Below are 24,409 nucleotides of genomic sequence, written 5' to 3'. Positions count from 1 at the left end.
CAAAATGGTATTTTTAAAGATATATAATTGCATTCTGTTAGAGGGATAGGAACTTTACATCGAACAGGCTCAATTCTAGATAGTTCGCCAAATTGCAACAGTACATTGTTACGTCGGTGTTTGGAACAGATCGTAACTAACAGGAAATGCAAATTAGAGATAAAATATAGCACTACAAATCGTGTCACTTAATTTCCTGCAGAAACTTTACGCTTTGTTGCGTCTGATGTAACATTCGTCTGTCTGAACGATACATCGTTACAATCCCTGCTTGCAGAGCAGTCATTCATAATCTTTGATCAGTTGATATCGCCTGTGCTTAACATAATATTACAATAGAAGTTAAAGATCAAATGTAATAAAATTCAAAGTTAAAGTAATACCTTAACGACGTGCGATTAAATGTCGTACAAAGTTTCGGAACTTGAACAGATTCTATAAATTTGAAAGAACGAAAAGCAACGATAAAAACGAAGATCGAATGAAATAGTAATAGTTTGTGTGGATAACATTGTAAAATGAACAGAAGCAGCAGAATTCCGTCAGCAGATTCGATCCCTCAGCAAGTGGACGCTCCTTTGCGACACAGTGCATCGGTTACGACGCTCGCGAGCCATGGTGGTCAACAGATGAGCAGGCAAACCTTGCAAGCTCTCAGTGCAGTTCCTCGACCACGAATCGTTCAAGGCGATCAATGGGTTCAACGAAGGAAAAGCGACGTGCCACGAGGCGCTCACGATTTGAATTACCAGCACTGGCTTATTCAGGTAAATATTTTATGATATCTCACAAGAGACAATTAAGGGGGGGGGGGTAAGGTTAATTCGTACAAAAATAAGGCATGTTTTTATGAATTATTTGTGACGACACAGTTAAAATTTCATTATTAAAACCAGTAGTACATTAAAGTATGACATTCGAAGAATATTGTATAAAATTTTCACGGAGAAATATTAAAAAATACGGCAACGGCACTAATTATTCGGACGTGTCTCGGAAAATTGCGGTGCCCTTGATAACTTGGTGCTGGATCATCTGAAATCAAAAAATCAAAATTCATTCGTTAGGTAACAGTTTTCTACAGGTAACGCTGGTAGGGTTTTTCGAAATTTCAATTTTTTACTTTTTTGTAACACTTTGAAGGGAAAATTAGCCGCAAATTTTCGCAAAGTCGAATAATTTATCCCATAACATATAACACGAATAATTTTCACAATTTTATCAAGTCATATATCAAATCGTTTATTATATCAAATTTAAAAAAAATTTACACCTGATGATATTCATAATGTGAAATACGAGAAACGCGAAAGTATAATGCAAAATTACACATATTTACACACGGAACTAATACGAAAAGTTTATGTTTGTCGATTTTCTGATTTTTATGTCTCCTGGTGATTAGATAGAAGTATTTTAATATGAAGTATTTAAGTAAGGAAATATTCTAATAGATTCAAGGATATAAGCTTTTGAAAATAGATGATAAATCCATCATGTTTTGTAGGAAACAAATAATGTCAATTAACCTGCATAATAAATGTTATTAATCTCAAATATAAATGGTATGATGTATAGGAAGCAGAACAAAGAAGGATTAGTGAAAAGAATCAACGATCGCCACCGCGGAAACCTCAAATGCACGTAACAGGGACGTCAGTTCCTTATGCTATGGCTCCTACCAGGTCAGACAGTAAACCATTGCCTGACTCTATCATACAAACTCTTACGCAAAGAGTACAGAACAGAGCGCAAGAAAAACCTCTTCCGCCAAGAAGAAGGTTAATATTGAAACAAAGAAATTTCTTATAAATTTGTCATAACTTTTAGGAATTATTTATTCAATTCGCTTTGAATTTTTATAGATTAGAACATAGTACCAGCCAGGAACATCTCTCTGCGTTGCAACATCAACCGCAGCAACATGTTATGCAGCCTCAAAAACCTCAACAACCACCTGCGATAAATAACGAGAATCAGGAGAAAATGTTAAGCGTCAGTGGGAAAAAAAAATGCTCGCATTGTGGGGATGAATTAGGTGCGTAAAAAAGAATGCGTTATAGAATATAATATTTGATAGAAAAATGAAAAGATTGTGAAGCGTTTGCCTAAAAATCTGTCAATCTTCTCTCCACATTCTTGACTCAGTTTAAAGTCATTGTTATATTATACTAATTTAAATCGTTTGGAAAATGAAATGAGATGACTAATTTTGAATCACCAGGTCGTGGCGCTGCGATGATTATCGAAAGCTTGCGGCTGTTCTATCACATGGAATGTTTCAAATGCTGCGTGTGTCATGTTCGGCTCGGTGACGGATTAATGGGAACAGACGTGCGCGTTAGGAATCAAAAGCTTCACTGCCATAACTGCTACTCCAGTGACGACGGTATCCACATTTAGCTTACCCTATTTATACCTATGATTAAAATTAGGTAAACGTCAATGATCCCCAGCCAACGATTTTTTTTTTTTTATTAGTGAACGGATAAACGTAAAAGCTATTTTTCAAAACAATCTTGGTAAAAAGATTATAGATTATAAAGTATGTATTTAAGTAAAGAATTTTTATACAACAAATCTACATTCTATTAGCTTGTAATATTTTGTTCTTTCTTTCGTTTTCAATCTTACTATCTTATAATAAAAGCTATGTTATATTTGTTATTATATTTATCATAAAAATTATCTTCTATATATTATTATAAAATGTTTCAGGTGTCAAGTTCAGTTGCGTGTGAAACCAAAACCAAACAGTAGTTAATGGGACCACATTGACTAACTTGAATATAGCATCGTTCAGCTATATTTTATAAGTTATAGTTGATCATTTAGCTACCGGTGATACGCGACCGCGGCACCAACTCTTTTCTGTACATAAAAGTCTGACAAACGGTACGAGCGAGAAGCAAAATGGACGTGCAGTCCTCGTCTTACGTAAGGTATTCCTATGTGCGCTTTAATTAAAAAAAAAAAAAAATGGAATCAAGATTCTTTTCACGTAACACGCCGATTTCTTTTCAATCGACTAACCATTAGGACGTACAGACAGCAACATGTAAATAAACGTGTATTTATGTAATTAGCATAATAATAGGGAAATAAAATTCAGTGAATTGAGAAATCGCAAAAATGGCAGCTGTCGACACACTGAAAAAAAATGTGTCGATTTTGTGTGGATTTAGCGAAATATCGGCGAACGATTCATATGTATATTTTTGTAATATAGTTACTCCGTGTGGTATTTATGAGAGAAAATCCCTTTGATGTGTGACGGCTATAATACGAAACTCACCCACTCCCCTCCTTTTTCTAATCCTTTGAGATACTTGTCTCTTATTTTGTTCATTGTTTTTTTCTCTCTCTAATTTTTCTTCTAAATGCTTACAAATCAGTAGATGATTTCAATCAAATGGAATAACACAAGCCTCTGTATTTCACAAGCGATCATTTAGATTCTAGTTGATTATTATGGTAGTACAGCGCCATTAACTGTAAAGCTGTATAACGAGATGCAATTAGGCTCGAGTTTTGTGTTCTTTCTTTCCCTTCACTGTGACGAAATAACAAAGAAAAAATATGAAAGATGCTCGATGCGTCGCGCAATTCGACGACGATTACTTTTTGTTACCCCTTTGATCGATAATAGTCGTCGTGTGCAACCGTCATATCGCATCGCATACGCATACTTGCTGTTGTGAAATATTGTATGATATGTGTCTCGTGTTATTGCGAACATGTAATTTTATATTATTGAGAATAAATGTTTATTATAGCGATAAAGTTGGTTATCTTACCTCGATTTCCTGTCGCTTCAATACATCCTGCATAAAATTCACTGAATTAATTATACGGTAGTTTAACCGTTTGATTGTAGCGAATAAAAAGGTACGCAAACATGGTGGATCTTTTCCTGTGATGTAAATTTTCGATGATCCATCATCAGTCTATATTTAGAGCCTTTGATGCTCGTAAAAGAACTAGCAGAGACTATAGCTAGTCAGATAAAAAGAGAGTCTGCTGACGTCGAAAAATAAGAGGCTAAGGGTCGTCGAACGTTTTAAACTTCTGAAAGATACATTCCTGATGAACTCTTTAGTTCCTCGTGCGAACTTTATTAAAAACTTTCATAACTGGTTTTATCGCAGTAATTACCATAGTGAAGTTAATAAATGTCAAAGAATTTGTTTATTCAACGTTAATAAATTCCTTTCATCTAAAATAAAGTTCTCGGTAAAAACATTAGTTAAAATACTTACATAAAGAAAAAGTTAATCATGTATGAATCATAAGTTTCCTAAACTATTTATAATTAACGAGATGAAGTAAAAATAGAAGTTTGAAAACAGTAATGTTCTTTTATCTACTGGCCTATTCCTTGAATTACTTGAACTTAGCAGTTTCGACTGTAATAAAAACTGGGATATATTTTATAGATAATCTATGAATTACTTACTTTCCATCTTTTTCATCTTCATTTTTTTAAATCCAGGAGAAAGACGCGAAGAGCAAATTTATTATAATAAGTAGATTTCGACACTGGTCTCGTCTACTTACAATGTACATATCAAGCTCTGAAACTTCGAAAATGTATTTATTGATAGAAATTAACTTCTGAAATTTTAACAAATTCCTCTGTCTAAGACACAATTTACCAAAACAAGGATATTCTCGACCTTGAATTATATCTAACATTATATGCATGTTTTTACAGGAAAAGTTTCAAGAATTCGCACAACACTTTCCATTCGACAAACTTTCACTCAACTCTCTCACACGTGTTGAAACACAGAAGAAACTTCAACATCACGACTATGAGAATTAGAGGCATAGATTGACGAGTCTCACAAACAGAATAGAGTATAATACACGTGCACACGGTAGCTGGATATCCATTTCGCCGCATCCTGCTTCCTTGGAAAAGATTAATTCTAGGTTGAATTGCGTAACAGCGTGAAAAGCCGGCATCGAAGAGAGACGAATCGGTGGCTGGAACTGCGTTGCAGCTCGTCACGGGGAATTGAATTACTCAGCCACCTCTCGACATGCTTGATCAGTTTCAGTAACTCGAGTAACATCCCTCAATAGTCGAACGTGTGCACGTTCATCACACGGGGATAAATCGCGATGACACGAGTCTCACGTTTCAACAATTTTGATAAATCGAACGTCCTGTTCCCAGTCATGTTATAGAATTATAGAAGACAGACAATTGAGCGCACCGGTTTGATGGTCTGCAGTTTTGATAATTGCTTTTGCCGATAGGTTGGCTCAAAGAAAGAAATTTGGGGTGGAAAACGAATTTAAGCCATTACAGACCGAGCAATATATGTATATAGCTTACCATAATGTTATAAACATTTCAAATTCATTACATTTCATAAAGTCGTAAAATATAGGTGGAGAGATAGATAGAGATGAAAAAAATAATAAACGAGTGCTTGGAATTCCTTTTCGTAGCTACAATGTTAGGAAACAGAAATCGATAATGTAAATTGATTGAAAATAAAATTGCAAATGGAATATGCTAAAATTGTTTTAATTGAAGTTTTGCATAACATTCTTATTTTTATTCATTTTATGTTGGCTCGGTTTTAAGACACAAGATTCATATTTTAAAATGATCTAGAATCACGTCATCCCATTGAAACAGATTCAACGTGATCTCGAGATTTAAAAAAATGTTCTGCAAGGATATATAAGAAGATTAATGTAGAAAATTATTAGAAAACTGTTAGAAGAATCTATTAATAAAAATTAAAATACAAGTTAATTTCGAAATTCTGATAGTCTTTTGATACCGTTACAAGATATTCAGATGTTAGACACGTTTTTATCCTCAGTTCGTTAAACACATACAATAGATATTCCGAACTGGAGCGTAATACTTCTAACTGCTTAGATCCTTGTCGACCATAAAATTTACCCGTTGAATAGATAATCAATTCGATACAATACTTGCACGCAACCGTAAATCATTCAAGCTCTTTCCGGTAACTTACAAAACCTTAGGATCGTCCACGATATAAGGATTGTCCTTAATTTTCTCAAAACTATGATTTCTATCGTTTCTTCCTTACCATAGACGAACAGCACGCGAAGTCTAGATTAAGGAATAAGAATTCTCCGCTCTAGAAACACCGAGCAATTTCATAGTAATTTTCGATTTTGTCAATGCTAGAAAAATATCAAACGACCATCACTCGTCGAAAAACAGACTGCTTTTAGTAGTCTGATTTCCTACAAAGCTATCTAACTTGACGAATCACCTTTTCAATGTAGTTAATTTGAATATTTTCTATTAACAGACGCACATCTATTTCGGTATGCTACACATTAGATAGCGATCGGGAACAAAATTACTTTTTCGATAGAATCGGTGGAATAGTTCAACCTTCAGGCAACAAATATTTCGCGAGCTAGTTTGAATTATAGGTGGTAGATCCATTAAATGTCAAAGTGTGTGCTGTCCATCATCACGAGAAACATAACTGTGTCAACTTAAGCGACGTACTTCCTCTATTTCTGTTTTATTTTTCGTTATTCGTCACTCCACGAATGCAATATGAACGAACAAATATTTATGTTAAAAGAGCAATTCCAGGAATATATGTGGAGAGTAGGTGCGTGTAGAGTTTTGACATATATCGACATTATATTTTGATGAAGAGTATAATAGGATTGTAAAAAACCAGAGTTGCAGATTTTGATGAAGAGTATAATATGATTGTAAAAAACCAGAGTTACTAGATTATCGTGTCTTCCACCTGTGATCTTTATACAAATAATATTAGGACTAGTATTACAAAATTCTTAGAATTCCTAGAAAGATTTTCAGAAAACGCATTTAAGAGGAACAGAAAAAGATTGTGAATGCACTTAGTAGAAAATCCTTTAAACAATATAGTGTGAATTCTTAGAAAAAGGAACATAACTTCTTGAACTGTTTTTCAATCATTAGCAGCTAATATACACCGCTCTAACTGAATCGCGTTTTCACAAGAAAAAGCGTGGAGGGTGATGCGAAATTGGTAAATCAGAATCCGCCAGGAGAGAACAACGCAAAAGTATCGAGTGAATAAAATAACGATACCTTCATCCCAGACAGGCCCTATGTAACTATGTAGCTTTGAACTTTGGTCATCGATAATCTAGTTGAAACTTTTGCAGGAAAAGTACCGGTCGTTCGCCGTGTTACATGCATATATGTTTCACTCCAACCACAACTATTGTTACATGTCAGGAAACTACGGCATGTCCCATAGCGGTTGACGAGGCTCCAGAGACCAGACTTGGTTGCATTTTAAAGGTAACGTTATCTAGTTATGATTCATAATGCGCACATTATACAACAATCATTAATTTTATATTTCACATATTCATTGACATATATTCAGCAAACTATTTCTCCCTTTCTATTTATTTTCCATTATTTTCTAGGAATATAGAATGTACGTTTACATGTGCAGGTTAGATATAAAAAATCGTTATATTATTATCATGGTAACGTGGGAGTTGATAGATATTATGTAATGATAATATAAATTTGCATTTACGCATCAGTCGTAGATTGTGATTCATAAAAGCATAGAAATAATTTATATCATTTTATTTTAACTTCAAGTTTGAAAGATTCTCCAAAAAGACTGTGAAATTTAAATAATTTGATTGAAATCCGAAGAGTCATAAATATGTCAGTTTGATTGGTTTTTCCTATGATAACAGCGAAAATCCTAGATATTTTATTTTATGGTTTCGACAGCACGATATGGAGCGAGGCATACGATATTCATTCGGATATTCTTTTTAAGCAAAGATTGCAATTCGAATCCTGAACGCTCAGCTAAACTCCATTGCGCAAAAAATTCCATCAAATTCTTGATCATTACATTCTAGTAGATTTTGTGACACAAAATTGTGTTCATACTTTTACATAGAAAATGAGAAAGTGCATTCATGAATTATATAAGAAAATATAGGGTTCCATTCTAAAAAATATCGATGACTTTGAAACTTCGTAAAAAAGCGATTTGAGGAAAAATTTGTCCCATTGTTATATGCGCTCCTTGAAATAGTGTAACCTCGTCTTGAGAAATTTTTTCATAGAAGTGCAAATAAAGCATGATATCCTGTTTCTCATCATGAAGAGTTTGATGATAATACAAGTAAAATGTTACAAGTAAATCATAAGTTATTTGGTTATTCTATATATCGTAAAATTCTCACTTGTCAATTCATTGATATTATTAGTCAGCAAATTATTGCGCAAGAATAATTTTAATAATACATATAATTTTCTTTCTTTTTCCTAATCAAGATATCAAAACAAATTGCTTAAACGAAATGTCTCGCGTGACATGAAACGTATTAGTAGATAAAATGAAACGAAAGTAAACGGATACGAAAATGTGGACATTCAATGAGACATTGTTATCTAGACGAGTGGCGTCGTCGGTGATGTCTCGTTTACAGAATTTCGCGAGGTGCTGACAAAAGATCTTTCGTTTCGTTGAGCTCGCATTTTGGCCGCGTATCCCGTTTTTAATTTAGTCTAGTTCGAATTGCTGACCACCGCTGACTACACCGTCTACCAATAGGCCGGCGTCATATCCAGTATTATCCGACGTAGGTTCGCGGAGCAGAGACGGCTCAGTCGTATGATAAACGCGGAGGCACCTGGGTAGGAGGCGAGCTCTGGTGCGTCTGCACATCCATCGACGCCGGTGAATCGTGCACTACGCGAACAATGTGCCCGAGGACCTCGTGAAACGGAATCGCGACCACAGTTGTTCAATTGACGCTCTACTGTTGCGAAACCCGTAGGTCTGTGTCGATCGGCTACTACCGCGTTTTTGTTTCGAATCCCAATCACCGTGAGATCCACCGGGTGAAACTTGCTTCCGAGATCCGCTATTTGTTATCCGGACGTTCAGACAGGTGAGACGTTTATATTGTGCGTGGGATTTCGTTATATGTAATTGTTTTATCAAATCATTGGTTTATCACTTGCACGATAATTTCGATCGTTTAGAAGCTACATTAATCAACTTTATAGACTAGAAAGCAAAAGAAGGTGATGACGTTACAAATGTAACTACTTTGAAAATTTACTTTCGAATGTGTTATTGTGTGTGTATGTGCCATTTTCTTCTAATAAATGAACTCATGGAAGTAAGTAATTTGTTTCTCGAGAATTGAACACTGATCATATAAGTATATGTACATATAATGAAATTGAGAAATTGATATTGACAATATGACAGAAGAGTTGTTTGAATTTCTTTTTGCTTTTGTGTAACTCGTGACTCTGCACTTCATGTCAAGAAATAGAATTTGCTTCGTATTATCGCGAGATTAGTCATTCTTGTCAAGAATTCAGAATTGTTTAAACCTTTGACTCTTTTTAAGCTTTGAAATATAATTCCTTTGAAATGTTCATGTAAATTCTCTGAATTATCATATACAGGGTCGAGTGTTTCGAACGATCATCGCGTGCGTAGCTCCTTGTACCAAGATTATCTACGTATAATATAAGTCATAACTGTTTGTCTTGGATGTTATGAATATCAGTCATCAATGTGTTATAGTATCTATCTTCTACCAAGAAACGTAGAATTGAGATCTAACATTTTCGAATTGCTTGAATTGTAACAAAAGATTTGCGTAAAAAATTTGTTCATCAGATTCAGGTTCACCTAGAGGAAAAGTGAGTGTTGCAAAACTGGAAAGTGAATTTTTTATGTAGAAAAACGCGTACAATTTCGAGATCGAATGTAACGAGTGAAACGTTCCCAGCATTTTGTAATCGTTAGTTTCGTAAATTCAGTAAATTACTTAATTAAATTTTATTTTCCAAGAATATCAAGTAAAGAAATGTTGGCATTAACCAACGTTTTTAATTTATTTTTATACTATGACTAATTTATGTTACATTAGTGATAGCATATCGAATGGTACACAATCCGTACTATTATTTCTTTATCCTCGTAATTGGACATTACCAGACCGGAAACACCGTTAGTTTTCTATTCATTAAACTACAAACAGAAGTGCTTTTCACGATACTCCCGCAAAGATAAAAAATTCAATAAACTATAATCAATTTCGACGATTTTCCTACTTATATTTTCCATCAATCGATGGTTTGTTTCGCCTATTCAACGAAGCATAAAATGAATTGGGAACCATATTTATACCTTTATATTTGTCGAACACTAACAGCACGTTTATAACCATCTGGAATCACGTAAGGTCTCAATGGCTTTTTGTGGGTGTAAATTTCTCCGTATTATTCACGCTTGTTTTTCATTCGACCTGTTGTTTTAACTTTTAACAGACCGAGACTACCGCTAATTCTGAACCGTACTATTCTCCGTTATATTTTACGTTTAATCTCATACTCATCTTTATTTTATCCTCTCTCAATCTTTATATTGTTTAAACGTAACACAAAATTTATCTAGAAATTACAAAACTTATATTAAATTAAGATAAATTAAATACTTCAGATCTTTAGTGATCTACACTTTACTTTTTTCTCCTACGTTCCAAATCAAACTAACAATTTTCACAAACCCATTTTTCACATCCTATATCCTGTAACATCATAAATTCCAAATAAATTAAAGAAACATAGTTTTGAACGAAAAAAATTCAGCCTTCGAATTGTCCACAAAAAGTTACTCGTTACTATTAAAAGTTAGTCGTTACGACTAAAAGTTAGTCGTTACTATCCACAAATAAAGTTTGTTTTCCTATCATGTCAGTCGTAAATTACAATACAGAGGTGACAGAATTACCATAGGAGGATCAACCATTGTTAGATTCTCAAATGTTTACAGGGTGAAATTCCATTGTTCTTTAATATCATTCTACGTAAACGTATCGTATATTACGGTGTAAATATTTTAATTTTTTTCCTCATTCGAGAAAAAATAATCGATCTTGTCTATTTACACTAATAAAATTTGTTTTCTTAAATTATCAAGGCAATCAAGGGAATAGAATTACTACAAGAGGATGAGTCTTCGTTGGATTCACGAAAACTTAGAAGCACCAACATGCGATGAGGAATGCAGCGACATCGATGACAGTTGCAGCGACGACAGCTACGATTCCGATCTATCAATCTGCGAGGAGAAAGGGCTGGGAAACGAAAAGGAGATTAATGGGGATCGCAGGAGGAAAAGGGAGACCAGGAGACATCCGACCACTACAGTGAAGTTCGACGAGAACGGGTATTTGCCGATAATTACGAGCTGTCGATAGCCGAGAATAAGATCGAATCTTCGTTACGTTGTACAGACATTAATCGAGTTACAATTCGATGGTAAACTTTAATTATTAGCTGACTTTGTTCAATGAAAATTCCTAATTAAAATATCGTCTACTATTAAAGCTAATCTCCTATAAATTATTACGTTTTGTATAAACATGGAAATTAGAAATTCTCTGCAAATACATAATTTGATAATTGATCACAAATTACAATGATCTTATTCATGAAACAAAATTAGAATAAGAACAAGATTTAAAAAGAAATTGGTGTTTGTAATTGTTGCACTATATTGTTTTTCTATATTAAATTTTATTTCTATTTTATGAACAAAATTTTAAAATATTATTACTTGTAGTTACTACATTGTATTACGCAATTTTCTAAAATTCTTTAATATCGCTATTCTAAATTTTCTCTTCTTCGCGATTTAATGAACCTGATCGACCAGAATCGTACATTTCTGCTCGATTATCCGCATTAACGTAACAATTTGTGCAGCGATGCATGAATTTTTGACATTAATGAAAGGGTTGATGTATATTTTATAACAGATTCTTCTATGAGCGGGTTGCAAACTAGCAACAATAAGTCTACAGACGTAATTTCCTTTTAACGTCCACCTACTATAAACGTTCATTAATCACTTGAATCGATTAATTCTCCACCTAGCGTACTGCGAAGTTAACAGTTTAAAATTTCCTATTATTCATATTATGGCTTTCCCCTTCGATCGTTTTGGAACGTTTTCGGATCTCGAAGGTGAAATTAATCAGTTTATTGCGTGGAGAAGAGGGTCAGTGAACATTGTCACAAAGCTGTCTAGTTCTTGTACCAAATGGAAGGATGATTATTACGGTAAACAAAAGTCAAGGGGACGTTGTTGCACAAGGAACCGTAATGAGTTCATCGATCACCTAACGAGATTTATTTTCCGCTCCGTACCGTCGTAAAGTCGCTTTAAATTTATCAATCTTTCTGACGCTCTACTTTATAGATCCTTAAGCGGGGATTAATTCAATAGTTAATTAAACGACGAGGTATTTTTATTACAAACAGTCTGTTATTTAAAATACTATTACACGTATTAGAATGTACGTATATGGTAAGGATATTCTTCTCATTGAACGAATGGCGCGAAATTCAACCATATAGCGCATATTATGATTTTCATTTGATAAAGATAGGTTTGTATTTAGGTTTGTGTTTATAAAGAAATTTAAGTTGAATTCTAACTTTAGTTTTAAATTTTCAAGTTCAACATTTTCGTGACACCATGTCAGTGTCACACGCTGGGTGACCCTTTACGTAAAGTTTATGAACTTGAAACTTTCTGCCAAAAATCACCGGCTACAGGTTGAAGTTACTAGTAAATTTATATGGACTGCAAAATGTTAAGATTAATGAATGCAAATTATATGTATAGTAATACATTATTTTGTATCTGTTGGATTTAATGAGGTTTTACGAAAAAAATTGGAACGCAGGGGATCAATCGAGATCTTTATATGCGGTGATCTTAAATTGAATGATTCGGTAAAAATACTCGGTACCTAAAATAACATTCAATAACAAAATAATTGCGTAATAATCGCGTAAAATGATACGCGAAATCACTGTTTGAAGATGAGAACATGGTAGACCTTGAAATTAGAATATGGATGAAGAACTGTAGCAGACACCGTACAACATGATACGCGATATGTATTCATTGATCACTTGATTCGATTTACTTTCTGCTCTATATTGTTGCAGGGTCACTAGGTACAGGGAGTAGGTACGGTTCACGTTATATTATTACCGGTATTCGAGCACCGTGGCAACCGACGAACCGACGAGCCTGCAATTCCGCGTGAATTGCATTAAAGCACACGCACGACGTGAAACGCAAAATTAGGATCGACGTTTATGACCGTGTGCGCTCGAGTTTCAACAAATAGATCATAGTATACATTCTACGTGTAATTAACGGGGGCGTGTTCGCGCAATGTCAAGACGTAATAATTTTTAAATTGATGAATTTTAAACGAAGAAAATATTTCATTTCATCGTGGGAGCAGTACGCTTAGAATTGTTGACCTATATTTCATTATTAGACAGTATTTTACATCTTTTTTTTATTTCGCTGAATTTTATATTTTGCAATAAACATATTGTAACTTTTGTATACACACACATTTTGAAATTCGTTTTACAGTTTCCTAATGCACTCATGATAATCGTGTTTCATCACTAATAAAATTTCAAAATTTTTTTTGTAACACGTATAATATATTCGTAAAATATTTCTTCAAATGTTCGAATACTTTTGTTAGCCACTACATGTATAATCTACCCTAATTGCGTGACCCACATTGTATTTTTCACGTTTCATTATTGGTACCATTAGCTTGATTATCATCGGTTAATGCACTGCTTGTTGTCGAATAAAGTCTATTGGTATTGCGTTCCTTCCCCTCGAGCATCTGTTTAAAATTAACGGGGTTGGAAAACGTCTACGGTGTAACGAAGCACACTTCATTCACGAAGCTTACTGACCTGAAAAGTCGATCGGCCCATTTTTCCAAACGTAGTGATATGTTATAAATATAGCGCGTTCCGAGGTGTTATTTTGCATTAAATCTGTTTCGTATGACAGCTTATCCTACTCTCGTCGCTATTGTTTCAATAGTCAAGAAGTGTCATCTTTTTCTCTTCGATATTATTTTCACTAGGAAAATAAGAAATGGATTTATATATCGAAACTTATTCATAATGAAGATATTAATAAATATTAATCGGGTTAATGAAATAGCACGTGAAAGTTGTGTAAACGTAACATTATTGTAAAATATAAATAAATTAATTTACGTATCGTTTTGTCAAAATACAAAAATTAAAATACGTATTAGAATAATAGATTTTACAGAAACTATAAAAGTTAAAGATCCGAATAAAGCTCCATGTCATAATAAAAAAAGCTTATAGTACCTACTATGAATATGTTAATTTCTGGAAACTTCGCAAGAGAGTGCATCTAGATAGAAGGAATGACAGTGATTAAAAAATATTACGGTGACCAAAAAGTTCAAAGAAATTTCTATCTAGTGTCTCGAGGATCTTTTTGTCTAAGATTGACATTTAAAATTAAGAGTATATTTGTAGACTTGGTATTTACGTTTATAGACGGCCGGCGTGTGTTTGGAGATTCTAAATATTGTATTCTCCTTTACAGAACTCCGCATTACATCACGGAATCGGTTAAACGACCGCCTTACGTAATATGGGATCCCAGGAAACCAGCACAAAATCCTGTGTACAATTGTTTGGTAATCAAATTGTTTTGTCGAACCGGATACCATCTTGCTGTTTCGAACTCTGGTCGAGTTCGAGGTTTGAGTGCCACGAACGAACCACATGGTAACTACAACGAAAAATAAAAATAAGAATTCTGTACTATAAAAACCTCATTGATTCACTTTATTGTTATAACCATTAAAAACTGCAGTGTGGATGAAGAAAGCAGTTCTTTTAAATTTTTTCTTTCTACTAATTTCTAGCTTTGCTTCACATTATACCGGTATCATTTGGAGTGATTCGAATACAAAGTCTTGAAACTAGTCTGTATTTGGCTTTCAATAAGAAGGGACGTTTATATGGTGAGGTAAGGTCGCGGATTTTTATTACTAGGTGTAGTGAGTAAAATAATTAAATCTCTAGAAATTGGTTGCAAAGTTATTATGTTTCATTATTTTTATGTATCTTATGGTGTAGAATTTGTATTTTTGAAATTAATGTAAATTTGTTTTGATTATATTAAGTGATAAATATAATTTGAAATCTACGTGAATAATGATGGGGGGGCTAGTCGTTTCAAATAATTGCTATTAATTTATTTCAGCTAAGCGCAAACAAAGATAACACAGAATGGGAGCAATGGAACGTCGGTTCCTACGATGCTTTTCGATCACGAAAATACGCGAATCAGGGATGGTGGATAGGAATAAAGAAAAACGGACGAGCAAAGCCAGGACCAAAAACAAGTTGGGGCCAAAAATCGATACAATTCTTAGCAATACGACAAGATTAATTTCTACGAATATTTTATATTTCTGTACTAAATTAATTTGTAACAATTATGTGAATCCTAAACAAAGAAAGACACTAAATGTTAAATTAAATCAATCATGATGCATCACGGCGAACTTTAAAAAATCTTTTTAACGAATTTATGTAATTTTTTACTAACAACGAAAATCATACATTCGACAAGAAATCAATTACACACTTTTTATGGGAAATAAATAATCTCGTTGCCTTCCAATAGAATATAATGTTTATTATAACACTATGTTACTCAACAATGAAATAATTTGAGATTGTGCATTCTGCTTGTGCCCTCCAACTGAAACTTCATCTTAAGTTGCAGTTTTAAATTGCAGTACATTTTTTTCTTTATTATTCTTTCCTTATCTTTTTTCTTTCTCAGTTGCAGTAATAATCGTTGATCAAACATGCTACAGGCAAAGTGTCGATCGTTTTCAATCAGTTAGTTAAATTAGTGATTAAAATGTACACTGTGCTCGCAGCATTTACACGAACGTTAATTTATATTAATATATTATATAATCATATGTAATATATATATATATACTATTATACTATACATTAGTATATATTATATATAATCATGGTATATAATATATACTATATATATGTATACATAATATGTATATATATATTTATTTATATCTATATGTAATTGTATATATATAATTATTTTTTATCTCTTTTGTACATCTACATACATTGCATACACGTATGTCGAAACCCTTAAGCGAAAGCTCGAATTAAAAAATGTTGGTGTTTGATTAAATACGGTAACTACAAACATTTATAACCCTTGCATTCTTATTTATAAGTATCAAATACGCGAAAAAGCGATAACTAACTTTAACGATTGCGATTTAATACTGAAAACGAATCTTACACCAGAAAACATCAAGAAACTGATACTTAATTGTAAGTCTAGAATATTGTTTGATTTCGATCATTTAAATTGCACATTTCAATCTTTCATATAAACTTTCATACTTACAATAAGATATTAGGTCATGACAACTGAGATTCTTCAAATACACACGACATTGCACGAAATACAAAATGGAATTCTTTGGTAGTAAGTAACAAATGCGTAAGCGTTTTTTAAGCAAAAAGCGTATGCGGTGATTAAAAAAAGAAAAAATTGAACAATGAATTCCTCGACCTACAGATTTGGATCGTGAATTCGGAATTCAAATTCGATTCGAATATGCGCTTCAAGAAAAAACGGGCGAATTTTTGCTCGCAAATGAGTTTCTCTATAAACAGTATGTACACGAATTAATGAAATTTGTAAATATGAAATAAGCAGAATATACTAAACAGACTATAAATAAACACTGTTTCGAGAATTCTTATATCTACAATAATTGTATCTTCTTCTCGTGAAATAAGGCAGTTATAAGTGTAAACGCGTGTACATACTCTTCATGGAGGATTAAAGATCACATTATTTTAAGATCCCTGTTTCTTCGATATTTGTTATCTAAGGTGACAACGTGAATTCACTTCTTTTTGGTGTTGGGGCTCGTAGATTGAAAAACACTCGATGCTGACATTAAATTCTCAATATACTGGCTCAGCACTTGATTTTCACTTCTCAACTTCAGGTTTTCCTCCTTTACACTATCTACTCTCTGGGATAAATCTGAGCAGTAAAAAAATATTTTAGAAAATCGTGTTAAGTAAATTAAACATATATGTAAGAATTAGAGACCATATTCGAAATTTATTTACCATCTAACGTGTTCTGAAGTTCAAGCACTTGGGCAATCAATCTTGCCTTTTCTTCTTGCTCATCTGGGCTTATATCAGGATCTAAACCTACAGTCACATAATCTTGAGTGCTTGATGATATTTTGTGAAATAGTAGAGTGTAAACGATTTGAGACTTACTGTTAGGACTACAACTTCCATTTGTAAATGTAGATGGTATAGAATCCATGCTGTGTCCACTGCCAAGTGCATCAGATATGTGGCAGCTATTATCCAAAATTTCTTCTTCAGGAATTATCACTGTATATAGAAACAATAATTGTAACTGTTATCTAGTATAATGCATATTTAACAGAAATTAAATTTCCTTAATCGCGTGGATGATAACAATTTCACAATTTATATATATATATAATAAATAATGGAATTTTTCATATATGAACAGTATACGGATTGTGTGCCCTAAAAATTCCAGAAATACCTTGCGTTTTATCAAGAATCAACACGTATGTAAATACTCGAAAATCAATTAGTTGCATTAGCCAATAAACTATACATTTAACAATTTACCACGATTTTATAAATTTTCTTGTCATTAGAACGTCGATTTAAAAGCTGAAGTAACGAGATTCCGTCTAAGATGAGTGTTTAAATATTTCATGGAACGGTAAGAAAAACCTAAGAACAGGTTATGACGAAGATGCGATGGTTGGAATTAAGAGAATTGGGTCAGAAACATGAGCACGAGTTCCCTACCTTGTGGATCATCGTCTGCCAGCGGTATGCTGTTCATGTCATCCAGAAGCTTGTCTGTCATCGATGTGGACATCTTGACGCGTAGGATGCTCTACGAGAGAAATAACACACTTCCAAGGAAACCTGCGCGCAAGTACAACGTTTGACCCTTGAAGTTTATCGATTTCCACGGGAAACCCACACGAGACCGTTGCCACGTTTGTTGAAAAAGATACAAGATATAATCGATCGTTATATCCTAAGTGACAAATCGTATGATCGAGAAGTTTACTAACTAAATTCTTGAAAATATCGATTCAATTTCTAGATGATTCAACGACTTAATGTCGTTTGACACTGCTCTTGCACGCCATTTGCTTTCTTGATGACACCTACAGGCGCCGAGTCCTACTATTCTATATAATAATACATGGATAATACCGTGGGAATTACCATCTGAATAAGAAAAATGGACTTTCATGTGATTTCATTATTTTAGAAGGTATTATATGAATATTTGCTTGGAAGAAATATTTTAAATGTTATTTTTTGATTATATAGGGTGATATCATTGAGTTATTGATTATAAATGAAGTTTTATTGTAGAATGATCGTAAATGTTTAAAGGGTTCGATGTAAAATAGGAATCTATAAAGATTTTAGTGAGAGGATTTTATTAATATGATATTTTTATATTTAGAGCCTAGGTATATGTGGAAAAGATTGACCGAGAAAAGTGGAGTAATAATGTAGCGCCCCTATAGTTCTATGCAATCAACAAATGGACGAGAATACTACACTCCGGACTTTTCGACGGTAGATATGCTGATTAATTGAGACAGAGGAACGTAGATTACAAATATGCATGAATAGACAGATAAATTAAAAATTAAAAATGCAGTTTGAAAATTTGACAAAAACGATCTGACTTCTAATTTTAAGATCGAATGATTACAGCAAGAGAAGTGTAAGCTCAAATTTCGAGGCTCAGCAATTGTGGCATCCTAGATTTCCTAATTGCATAATTATGAAACATAAACACATATTTTAAGCTTGATCTACGATAATATGAGGCAGTGAAAATATAGTAGAATGTTCAGGTTTCAAGATTATTCTGTTATTACAGTTGACATTATTAATATACACTGAGGTAATACGAGTTCCTTGAGAATTTATAACAATCCTCCATTTTATAGATTTCAACTGTTCTATTCCAAAATTGCAATTGTACTTTTTAAAATATCAAGACTACTTGTTTTAATGAAATATGATCACCATATTTTAAGAGATATAAGGAACAGATACAGGTAATGGTTCTCACTGTATACGATTCGATTTTTCTTTAAATCAGTTATCCTTTATACATTATACATTCTTTAGTGCATAAATTTCATATTAAATAAAATATCACAATATTTACACGAACAATTATCACTTTAATATTGTATATATGTAGTTTTATTTTCAAAAGAACTGTAAATTTTCTTTTTATAAAGAATCGAATGAGAATCACTTAAAGTCGGTAATAACAAGAAGCTGATCCAATATTTCGTTTCCAAGAATTTTTGTGGGTCAACCGAATCATTCATTTTCGCGTATATGATGCGAATTTTTTATAGTAGTCTAGTATTACGTGTAGTGTGTATCTTCAAAAAATTTAAAGCCGAAGAATTCGGAGCTATCTTCGAAATGCAAAATGAACTACATGATGTCCTCGAAAATATTGAGAATATTACAGTTACTTAATATATTACATAAAAATTGTATTTATATGTTTGAGAACTATTAAATTCTTAAAAAACTCGAAATATTAGATTATTTTTTTATTGCTTTATATAGTTATTATTGTTTTTTAATTTTAGAATGTTTGTTTTAGAACATGCTGAATTTGTGACTATTTTAAATAATTTTTTATAATTATGTGATAGTTTTTGACGAATAATATCCGAAAATATTAGTTTTCAAGTATCGATTAACAATTAATAACTATATGTATTTTCTTTGTCCGTGATAAAATAGCAACCTTTTTAATCCAATGATGGTACCAGCCTACAGAATCTACTGTCGGTATAGGAGTTTCTCAGAATGCCTAAATTATTAAGAGTTGTTAACCTAAGAATAATTTATGGAATTTATAAATTTTATATAAATATAAAGATACATCTTTATTCAACTGAATGAAAATAATTAACTCAGTAAACATCTTAACATGAAACTTTTACCAAAGCATAATGAAACACGCGACAGTTTTTATTGCGAACAGAGTTATTTAATATGTACTATTATTAATATTAATAATAATAAACTATTAACTATTATTAATAATAAGGCGCAGCACTCAGTCCTGAAAGATTGTTTTAAACTTTTTATTACATCTCTATCGTACTTCAAATACAAATTAAATATCGAATCATATAAAATTATTTTTATTATAGTAAAATGTGTCTCTTAATAACATACGCATGTTGTATTTTAGTGCTATTAATAGACATTTACATTCAATATAGTTCATTTCGTTAGCACTTCGCGATCATTTTCAAACTTACACACGACAGATGCAAATAACAATCATAAACCATAAATTCTGATTAAAAAACAAATTCATAAAATTAAAAAATTATTCGTATCTGCGTTGAAAGTATCTTTTCTAATATAACCGGAAAGCTTTCGCATTCTTTCCTTCAATCCGGCATGTCTTTGAAGTTCACCGTCTAAATCCTACGAGGTCGAGCTGCCTTAAAAAGAGAAGTTTCCTCCCTTTGACGTTGGATTTCACGCAAGGCTAAGTTATGCGAAGATGCTCCTTGTTTAAGCGCAAATTGGGTTTGCTCGACGCGAAGTAAGAACCCTCGCGGAGCACACAGGTCCTCGTCCTTGAAATTAATTCGCAAAAGAGACAAAGGACTGTTCGGTGGTCGTAGAGCGCCGTTCAAGCTTCACGGTTGACGAACTGTCGACACGCGCCAGGCAAATATTAGTCGACTGGAAGTGGCAGTAATTGGATAAATAGTTGTCAGACCGTGTCTTCCTCCCCCTAAAATAAATTTCTTGCAAAAGACGTCTAAATGAAGTCATGATTCATTCGAAACTTTGCCTTCCTGTGCACCTCAATCTTCTACAAATAATAATACAGAACATATATTTACACCTTGAATGTATTGAATAATGAATTGAATATTGAAACGTGAATGAATTCTTTGCTGCGAAAGTACAAAGACAATTAAATGGAAATATTGATATTTCAGAAATTGCAAAAAACTTTCATTAAATATAAGAATATATTATGTCATTAATTAATTTTATTTGAAAATCGGGATAATATTCATAAAAAAATATTAAATGGCATCTTGTCATTCCACCGTATACAATTTAAAGGAACTTACCGGACTTTGTTAAAGTATAATAAGTTGTAATATGTTTCGAGTTGTATCATTTTTGCAGCAAGCGGGTGTGTTATATTCTTTTATTAAATCACCATATCGTATCGAAACATTGAAGTTAATTTCCAACTTTAAAATCGTGGGTTGAAAAAATAGTTTACATTAAAAGTAATTTGAATAAAACTGTAGGCTCGGGTTTGTAAATCTGGTCAGAGATCATCATTTCTTCTGATTCAACAGAATTGTGCAATTTATTTCATTATATTCGACATGCGTCGCGTTTGATCGATTTTAGTTAATCGCTCGGGGTTATATAGCAGAATTCCCAGCGTGCTGGACGCCGACGCACCTATTGATTTTACGGGAGAGGGAGGATGAGGGAGTGGAATAAGAGAGGACAAGGGGGTAAAGGTGGTCCGACAGTCTCTTCTGACCGATGCAGCTTCATTTCCCAGGAGCATTCACTTAGAAACATCTTTCCTACATTTTACCTCGATCAATCGTCGAATAAATAACACATTGCTTCGTAACTAATTATTCGAACATTGTGCAACTTCAACGATTAAAAAATTATTTCTTGTTTTCATATACACTTACCACATCCACATATTTTACTATAAATGATATAAATAAAAGAACGAAGTATAGTATTGCATCTTATCATGATTTTCGAATTTTTGTGATCGAATCGAAGCTTTGTTTCAGTAAGAAAAATAACCTTTTATATTTGAAAAAATTGTATCGTTAAATTGAAACGATAAATAACGCATATTAATAACGATTGATTGCAAATGCTTAAAAAGTCTAACAAAATTAAGTAATAATTTTGTGATAATTGTTAGCACTGTTTGCAATAAGATCTTATTATTTCAATACAATTAATCTTATTACTTCGGTATAAAAAGAAAATCAATGTAAATAACTTTAGAGTATATTTGAAAATTAGAAAAAATGTATCTAAAGAATTGAATATGTATTACGAAATGATGTCAAGTACCTGGAAAAGTTTTACGTAAATTCTATAAATGATATGACATTTAACCTTGGTATTTTTTAAACCTTCAAATGATTCGATCGAGATCTTTTTTTAACGATATTGTAAAAAGGGAAGAAGCAACTCCATGTTCTGTGGTGAGTTTGAGCGAAGCTGAAAAAGGCGAGATTAAAGAAGGGAAAAACAAGGAGATCGAAGGGATGAATCGTCTGTTATTTGTGGATATCTCGAATGAACCGTACCGGTCGAAGGCGAATACTTGGGTAATCCTCTGATGTACGTGAGAAGAAAGTCAAATTTCTTAAACGTCAGCCAGCCTAGCAAATTCTAGAGTTCAAGCTGGACCGGGTAAAAAATTCGCGGGGATTTTTCCACGTTCCTCTGGAAATCGTAATAGACTGTCCTTATCGTGGAACATGAACTGAGCGAATGGGGTATCACTTTCTACATTTTTAAAATTTCAACATTTTTATATCATTCATATATATACTTACTAATTGTAAACTCAACTATCAACTCTAAATGAAATTTTAAATATAATATATAATATATAATACACAATTTAACTTATTTTTAGTACAAATCGCACGCCTAGAGAAACACATTCAATAGCATTGATTATAATAAAATATTTCAGCTAAACATCTACATTTAAATCTAAAAACTTATTTCTACAACATACCTTATCAATGTTAAAAAATTCTAGAAATATTTGCATGCAAATTATGGGATGAAGTTGCCAATTAAAGAAAATTTTACCAAAACGTACGAATGAATTATAATTAGGACTCTCGAATATATTTGGCACTATACAATGAATTATAATTATTTGTTTGGCGTTTGTCAAACAAAAGAGATGGTGGAAAATAATCGCTGGTCGAATGCTTGTTTTCAATTAAATCGTTCGCGTGTTCACAGCGGGCAACGAATCCGACAAATGCTACGGCGTAATTATGCGCGTGCTTCGTTTAAATTCGCGACGATAATCGATGGTCATTAAATGACAACGGGCCAAAGAGAAACAGGTACGTCGCTGACTTTGCTTTTAATCCAACTTAACGGCTGAACAATTCGTTCTGATTTGTTCGTCAGACGCGTTCGAGTTGAACGCGCCAGCGTGAAGCAAATACGTCGAATCCTTTTTTCCTAGCAATCGAAGCGAATGCATCCTTCGAATTTCGTAAAAATCAAATGTATTTGTGGCCTCCACTACCTATCTTTACTATGGCTCGATTTTGTTAAGATTTAGTAGAAACATTTAACTTTTACGATTCGAAATGTATCCATATTTACGTAGATATTAATATGTATGATATTAAATACGATTAAGATATAGATAATTTAATATGTAATTTATATGTGTCTTGGTAAGAGAAATCATATTGTAATATGAAACGAAAAATTATGAAATTTCAATTCAATTTTAATCTATCAGTCTATGTGTCTTGATAAGAGAAGTCTTATTTTAATATAAAAGAAGAAATTGTGAAATTTCGATCTATTCCAAATCTTATTTAACCCTAATAATCTTATGAAACATCTATTACCACGGATTTACTTATCCCAAAGTAGCAAGGGAATTCCGAATGAATTCCTCACCAGAAAATACACTCAAATGTTTAAACTCATTGATTAATTTTTCTTAACATTCATTAACTTTCGCTGCAGCCTTTTTTGCAGCGACGCGACGAGGAGCGAAGATTGACTTACGAGGTCGCTTTTCGCGACGAAGTTCACGGTGTAAAAGTTCCATGCGAAACGATTTGAGAACCATCGCTTTAAAGCCCCACTTATCGAGCGCCTAGTTGGTATGATAATGTAATAAAATAAATGGAGGTTGCTGTTTCCGAGCGATATAGAGTCTCGTTTCCTCTCTGTTCCGCCGCTGTTCGATCTTCCTCGTTTCCAGCCACCCTCCTCGGTCTCTCCTCGTCGCACATCGCTACTTTCGACTCCTCCGTCTCGTTTCGTTCGAGAGTGTTCGAGTCTCGGCGCTGGTTCCTCACTCCGACCCACTCAGTTTCATTTTAGCGGAGCGCCCTCCCAGCCTGGCCGGCTACGGAGGGGTTGCCACGGGGATCGAGAAGGTAGGGAATGGAGCTCACCTCGAAAGCGAAATACAACAAGTCCCGCCGCCATTGCTGGATCACCCTTCAACGGGAGTTTTGTCGTTGCGTGGGTGGGGGTTTGACAGCCCTGTGCGACGAGTCATCCCCTTTCGACCCCGAC

General features: G+C 33.3%; 3 protein-coding genes across 9 annotated transcripts in view; 2 read left to right on the top strand and 1 right to left on the bottom strand.

Moving 5' to 3' along the window:
- LOC100746831 (uncharacterized protein CG43427) overlaps window positions 1–3,783 on the top strand; it is a 158,713-nt gene extending 154,930 nt beyond the window's left edge. For all 5 annotated transcript variants that reach the window (XM_033323420.1, XM_012391192.3, XM_033323421.1 and 2 more), the window contains 5 exons: window positions 527–767; window positions 1,579–1,781; window positions 1,866–2,038; window positions 2,225–2,389; window positions 2,719–3,783. In XM_033323420.1, the coding sequence (XP_033179311.1) occupies window positions 527–767; window positions 1,579–1,781; window positions 1,866–2,038; window positions 2,225–2,389; window positions 2,719–2,741 (805 nt within the window). In that variant the 3' untranslated portion in view covers window positions 2,742–3,783. The remainder of the gene's footprint in view (window positions 1–526; window positions 768–1,578; window positions 1,782–1,865; window positions 2,039–2,224; window positions 2,390–2,718) is intronic.
- A 4,846-nt stretch (window positions 3,784–8,629) lies between these two features.
- On the top strand, window positions 8,630–15,578 carry LOC100745674 (fibroblast growth factor 1). The gene is made up of 5 exons (XM_033323409.1): window positions 8,630–8,937; window positions 10,989–11,237; window positions 14,490–14,674; window positions 14,815–14,918; window positions 15,156–15,578. The coding sequence occupies exons 2-5, from the start codon at window positions 11,020–11,022 to the stop codon at window positions 15,342–15,344; spliced, it is 696 nt and encodes a 231-aa protein (XP_033179300.1). The 5' UTR covers window positions 8,630–8,937; window positions 10,989–11,019; the 3' UTR covers window positions 15,345–15,578.
- Window positions 15,573–18,161, bottom strand: LOC100745552 (short coiled-coil protein B). 3 transcript variants are annotated; one of them, XM_012391209.3, is made up of 4 exons: window positions 17,828–18,159; window positions 17,252–17,371; window positions 17,093–17,194; window positions 15,573–17,003 (listed from the first exon to the last, which is right to left on the bottom strand). In XM_012391209.3, exons 1-4 carry the CDS (start codon window positions 17,898–17,900, stop codon window positions 16,861–16,863), a joined length of 438 nt encoding a protein of 145 aa, XP_012246632.1. In that variant the 5' UTR covers window positions 17,901–18,159; the 3' UTR covers window positions 15,573–16,860. The 3 variants fall into 3 exon arrangements, with proteins under 3 accessions (XP_012246632.1, XP_003493166.1, XP_012246631.1); XM_003493118.4 differs by having other exon boundaries at window positions 17,093–17,179; XM_012391208.3 differs by having other exon boundaries at window positions 17,093–17,371; window positions 17,828–18,161.
- Between the last annotated feature and the right edge of the window lie 6,248 nt (window positions 18,162–24,409).

The sequence above is a fragment of the Bombus impatiens genome, unplaced genomic scaffold (genome assembly GCF_000188095.3).
Source record: "Bombus impatiens unplaced genomic scaffold, BIMP_2.2 scf_0969, whole genome shotgun sequence".
Classification (NCBI taxonomy): Eukaryota; Metazoa; Arthropoda; class Insecta; order Hymenoptera; family Apidae; genus Bombus; species Bombus impatiens.
Note: the sequence above shows the minus strand (reverse complement) of the source record. Positions and strands in the feature narration are given on the sequence as shown.

Excerpts from the sequence above, each read along its gene's own strand:
- LOC100745674 (XM_033323409.1), top strand. The coding sequence starts at position 11,020 with ATGAGTCTTCGTTGGATTCACGAAAACTTAGAAGCACCAACATGCGAT. Across the intron at positions 14,675-14,814 it reads TGCCACGAACGAACCACATG|CTTTGCTTCACATTATACCG; the intron begins GTAACTACAACG and ends ACTAATTTCTAG. Across the intron at positions 14,919-15,155 it reads AGGGACGTTTATATGGTGAG|CTAAGCGCAAACAAAGATAA; the intron begins GTAAGGTCGCGG and ends AATTTATTTCAG.
- LOC100745552 (XM_012391208.3), bottom strand. The coding sequence starts at position 17,900 with ATGTCCACATCGATGACAGACAAGCTTCTGGATGACATGAACAGCATA. Across the intron at positions 17,372-17,827 it reads GGCAGACGATGATCCACAAG|TGATAATTCCTGAAGAAGAA; the intron begins GTAGGGAACTCG and ends TTCTATATACAG. Across the intron at positions 17,004-17,092 it reads ACTTCAGAACACGTTAGATG|ATTTATCCCAGAGAGTAGAT; the intron begins GTAAATAAATTT and ends TTTACTGCTCAG.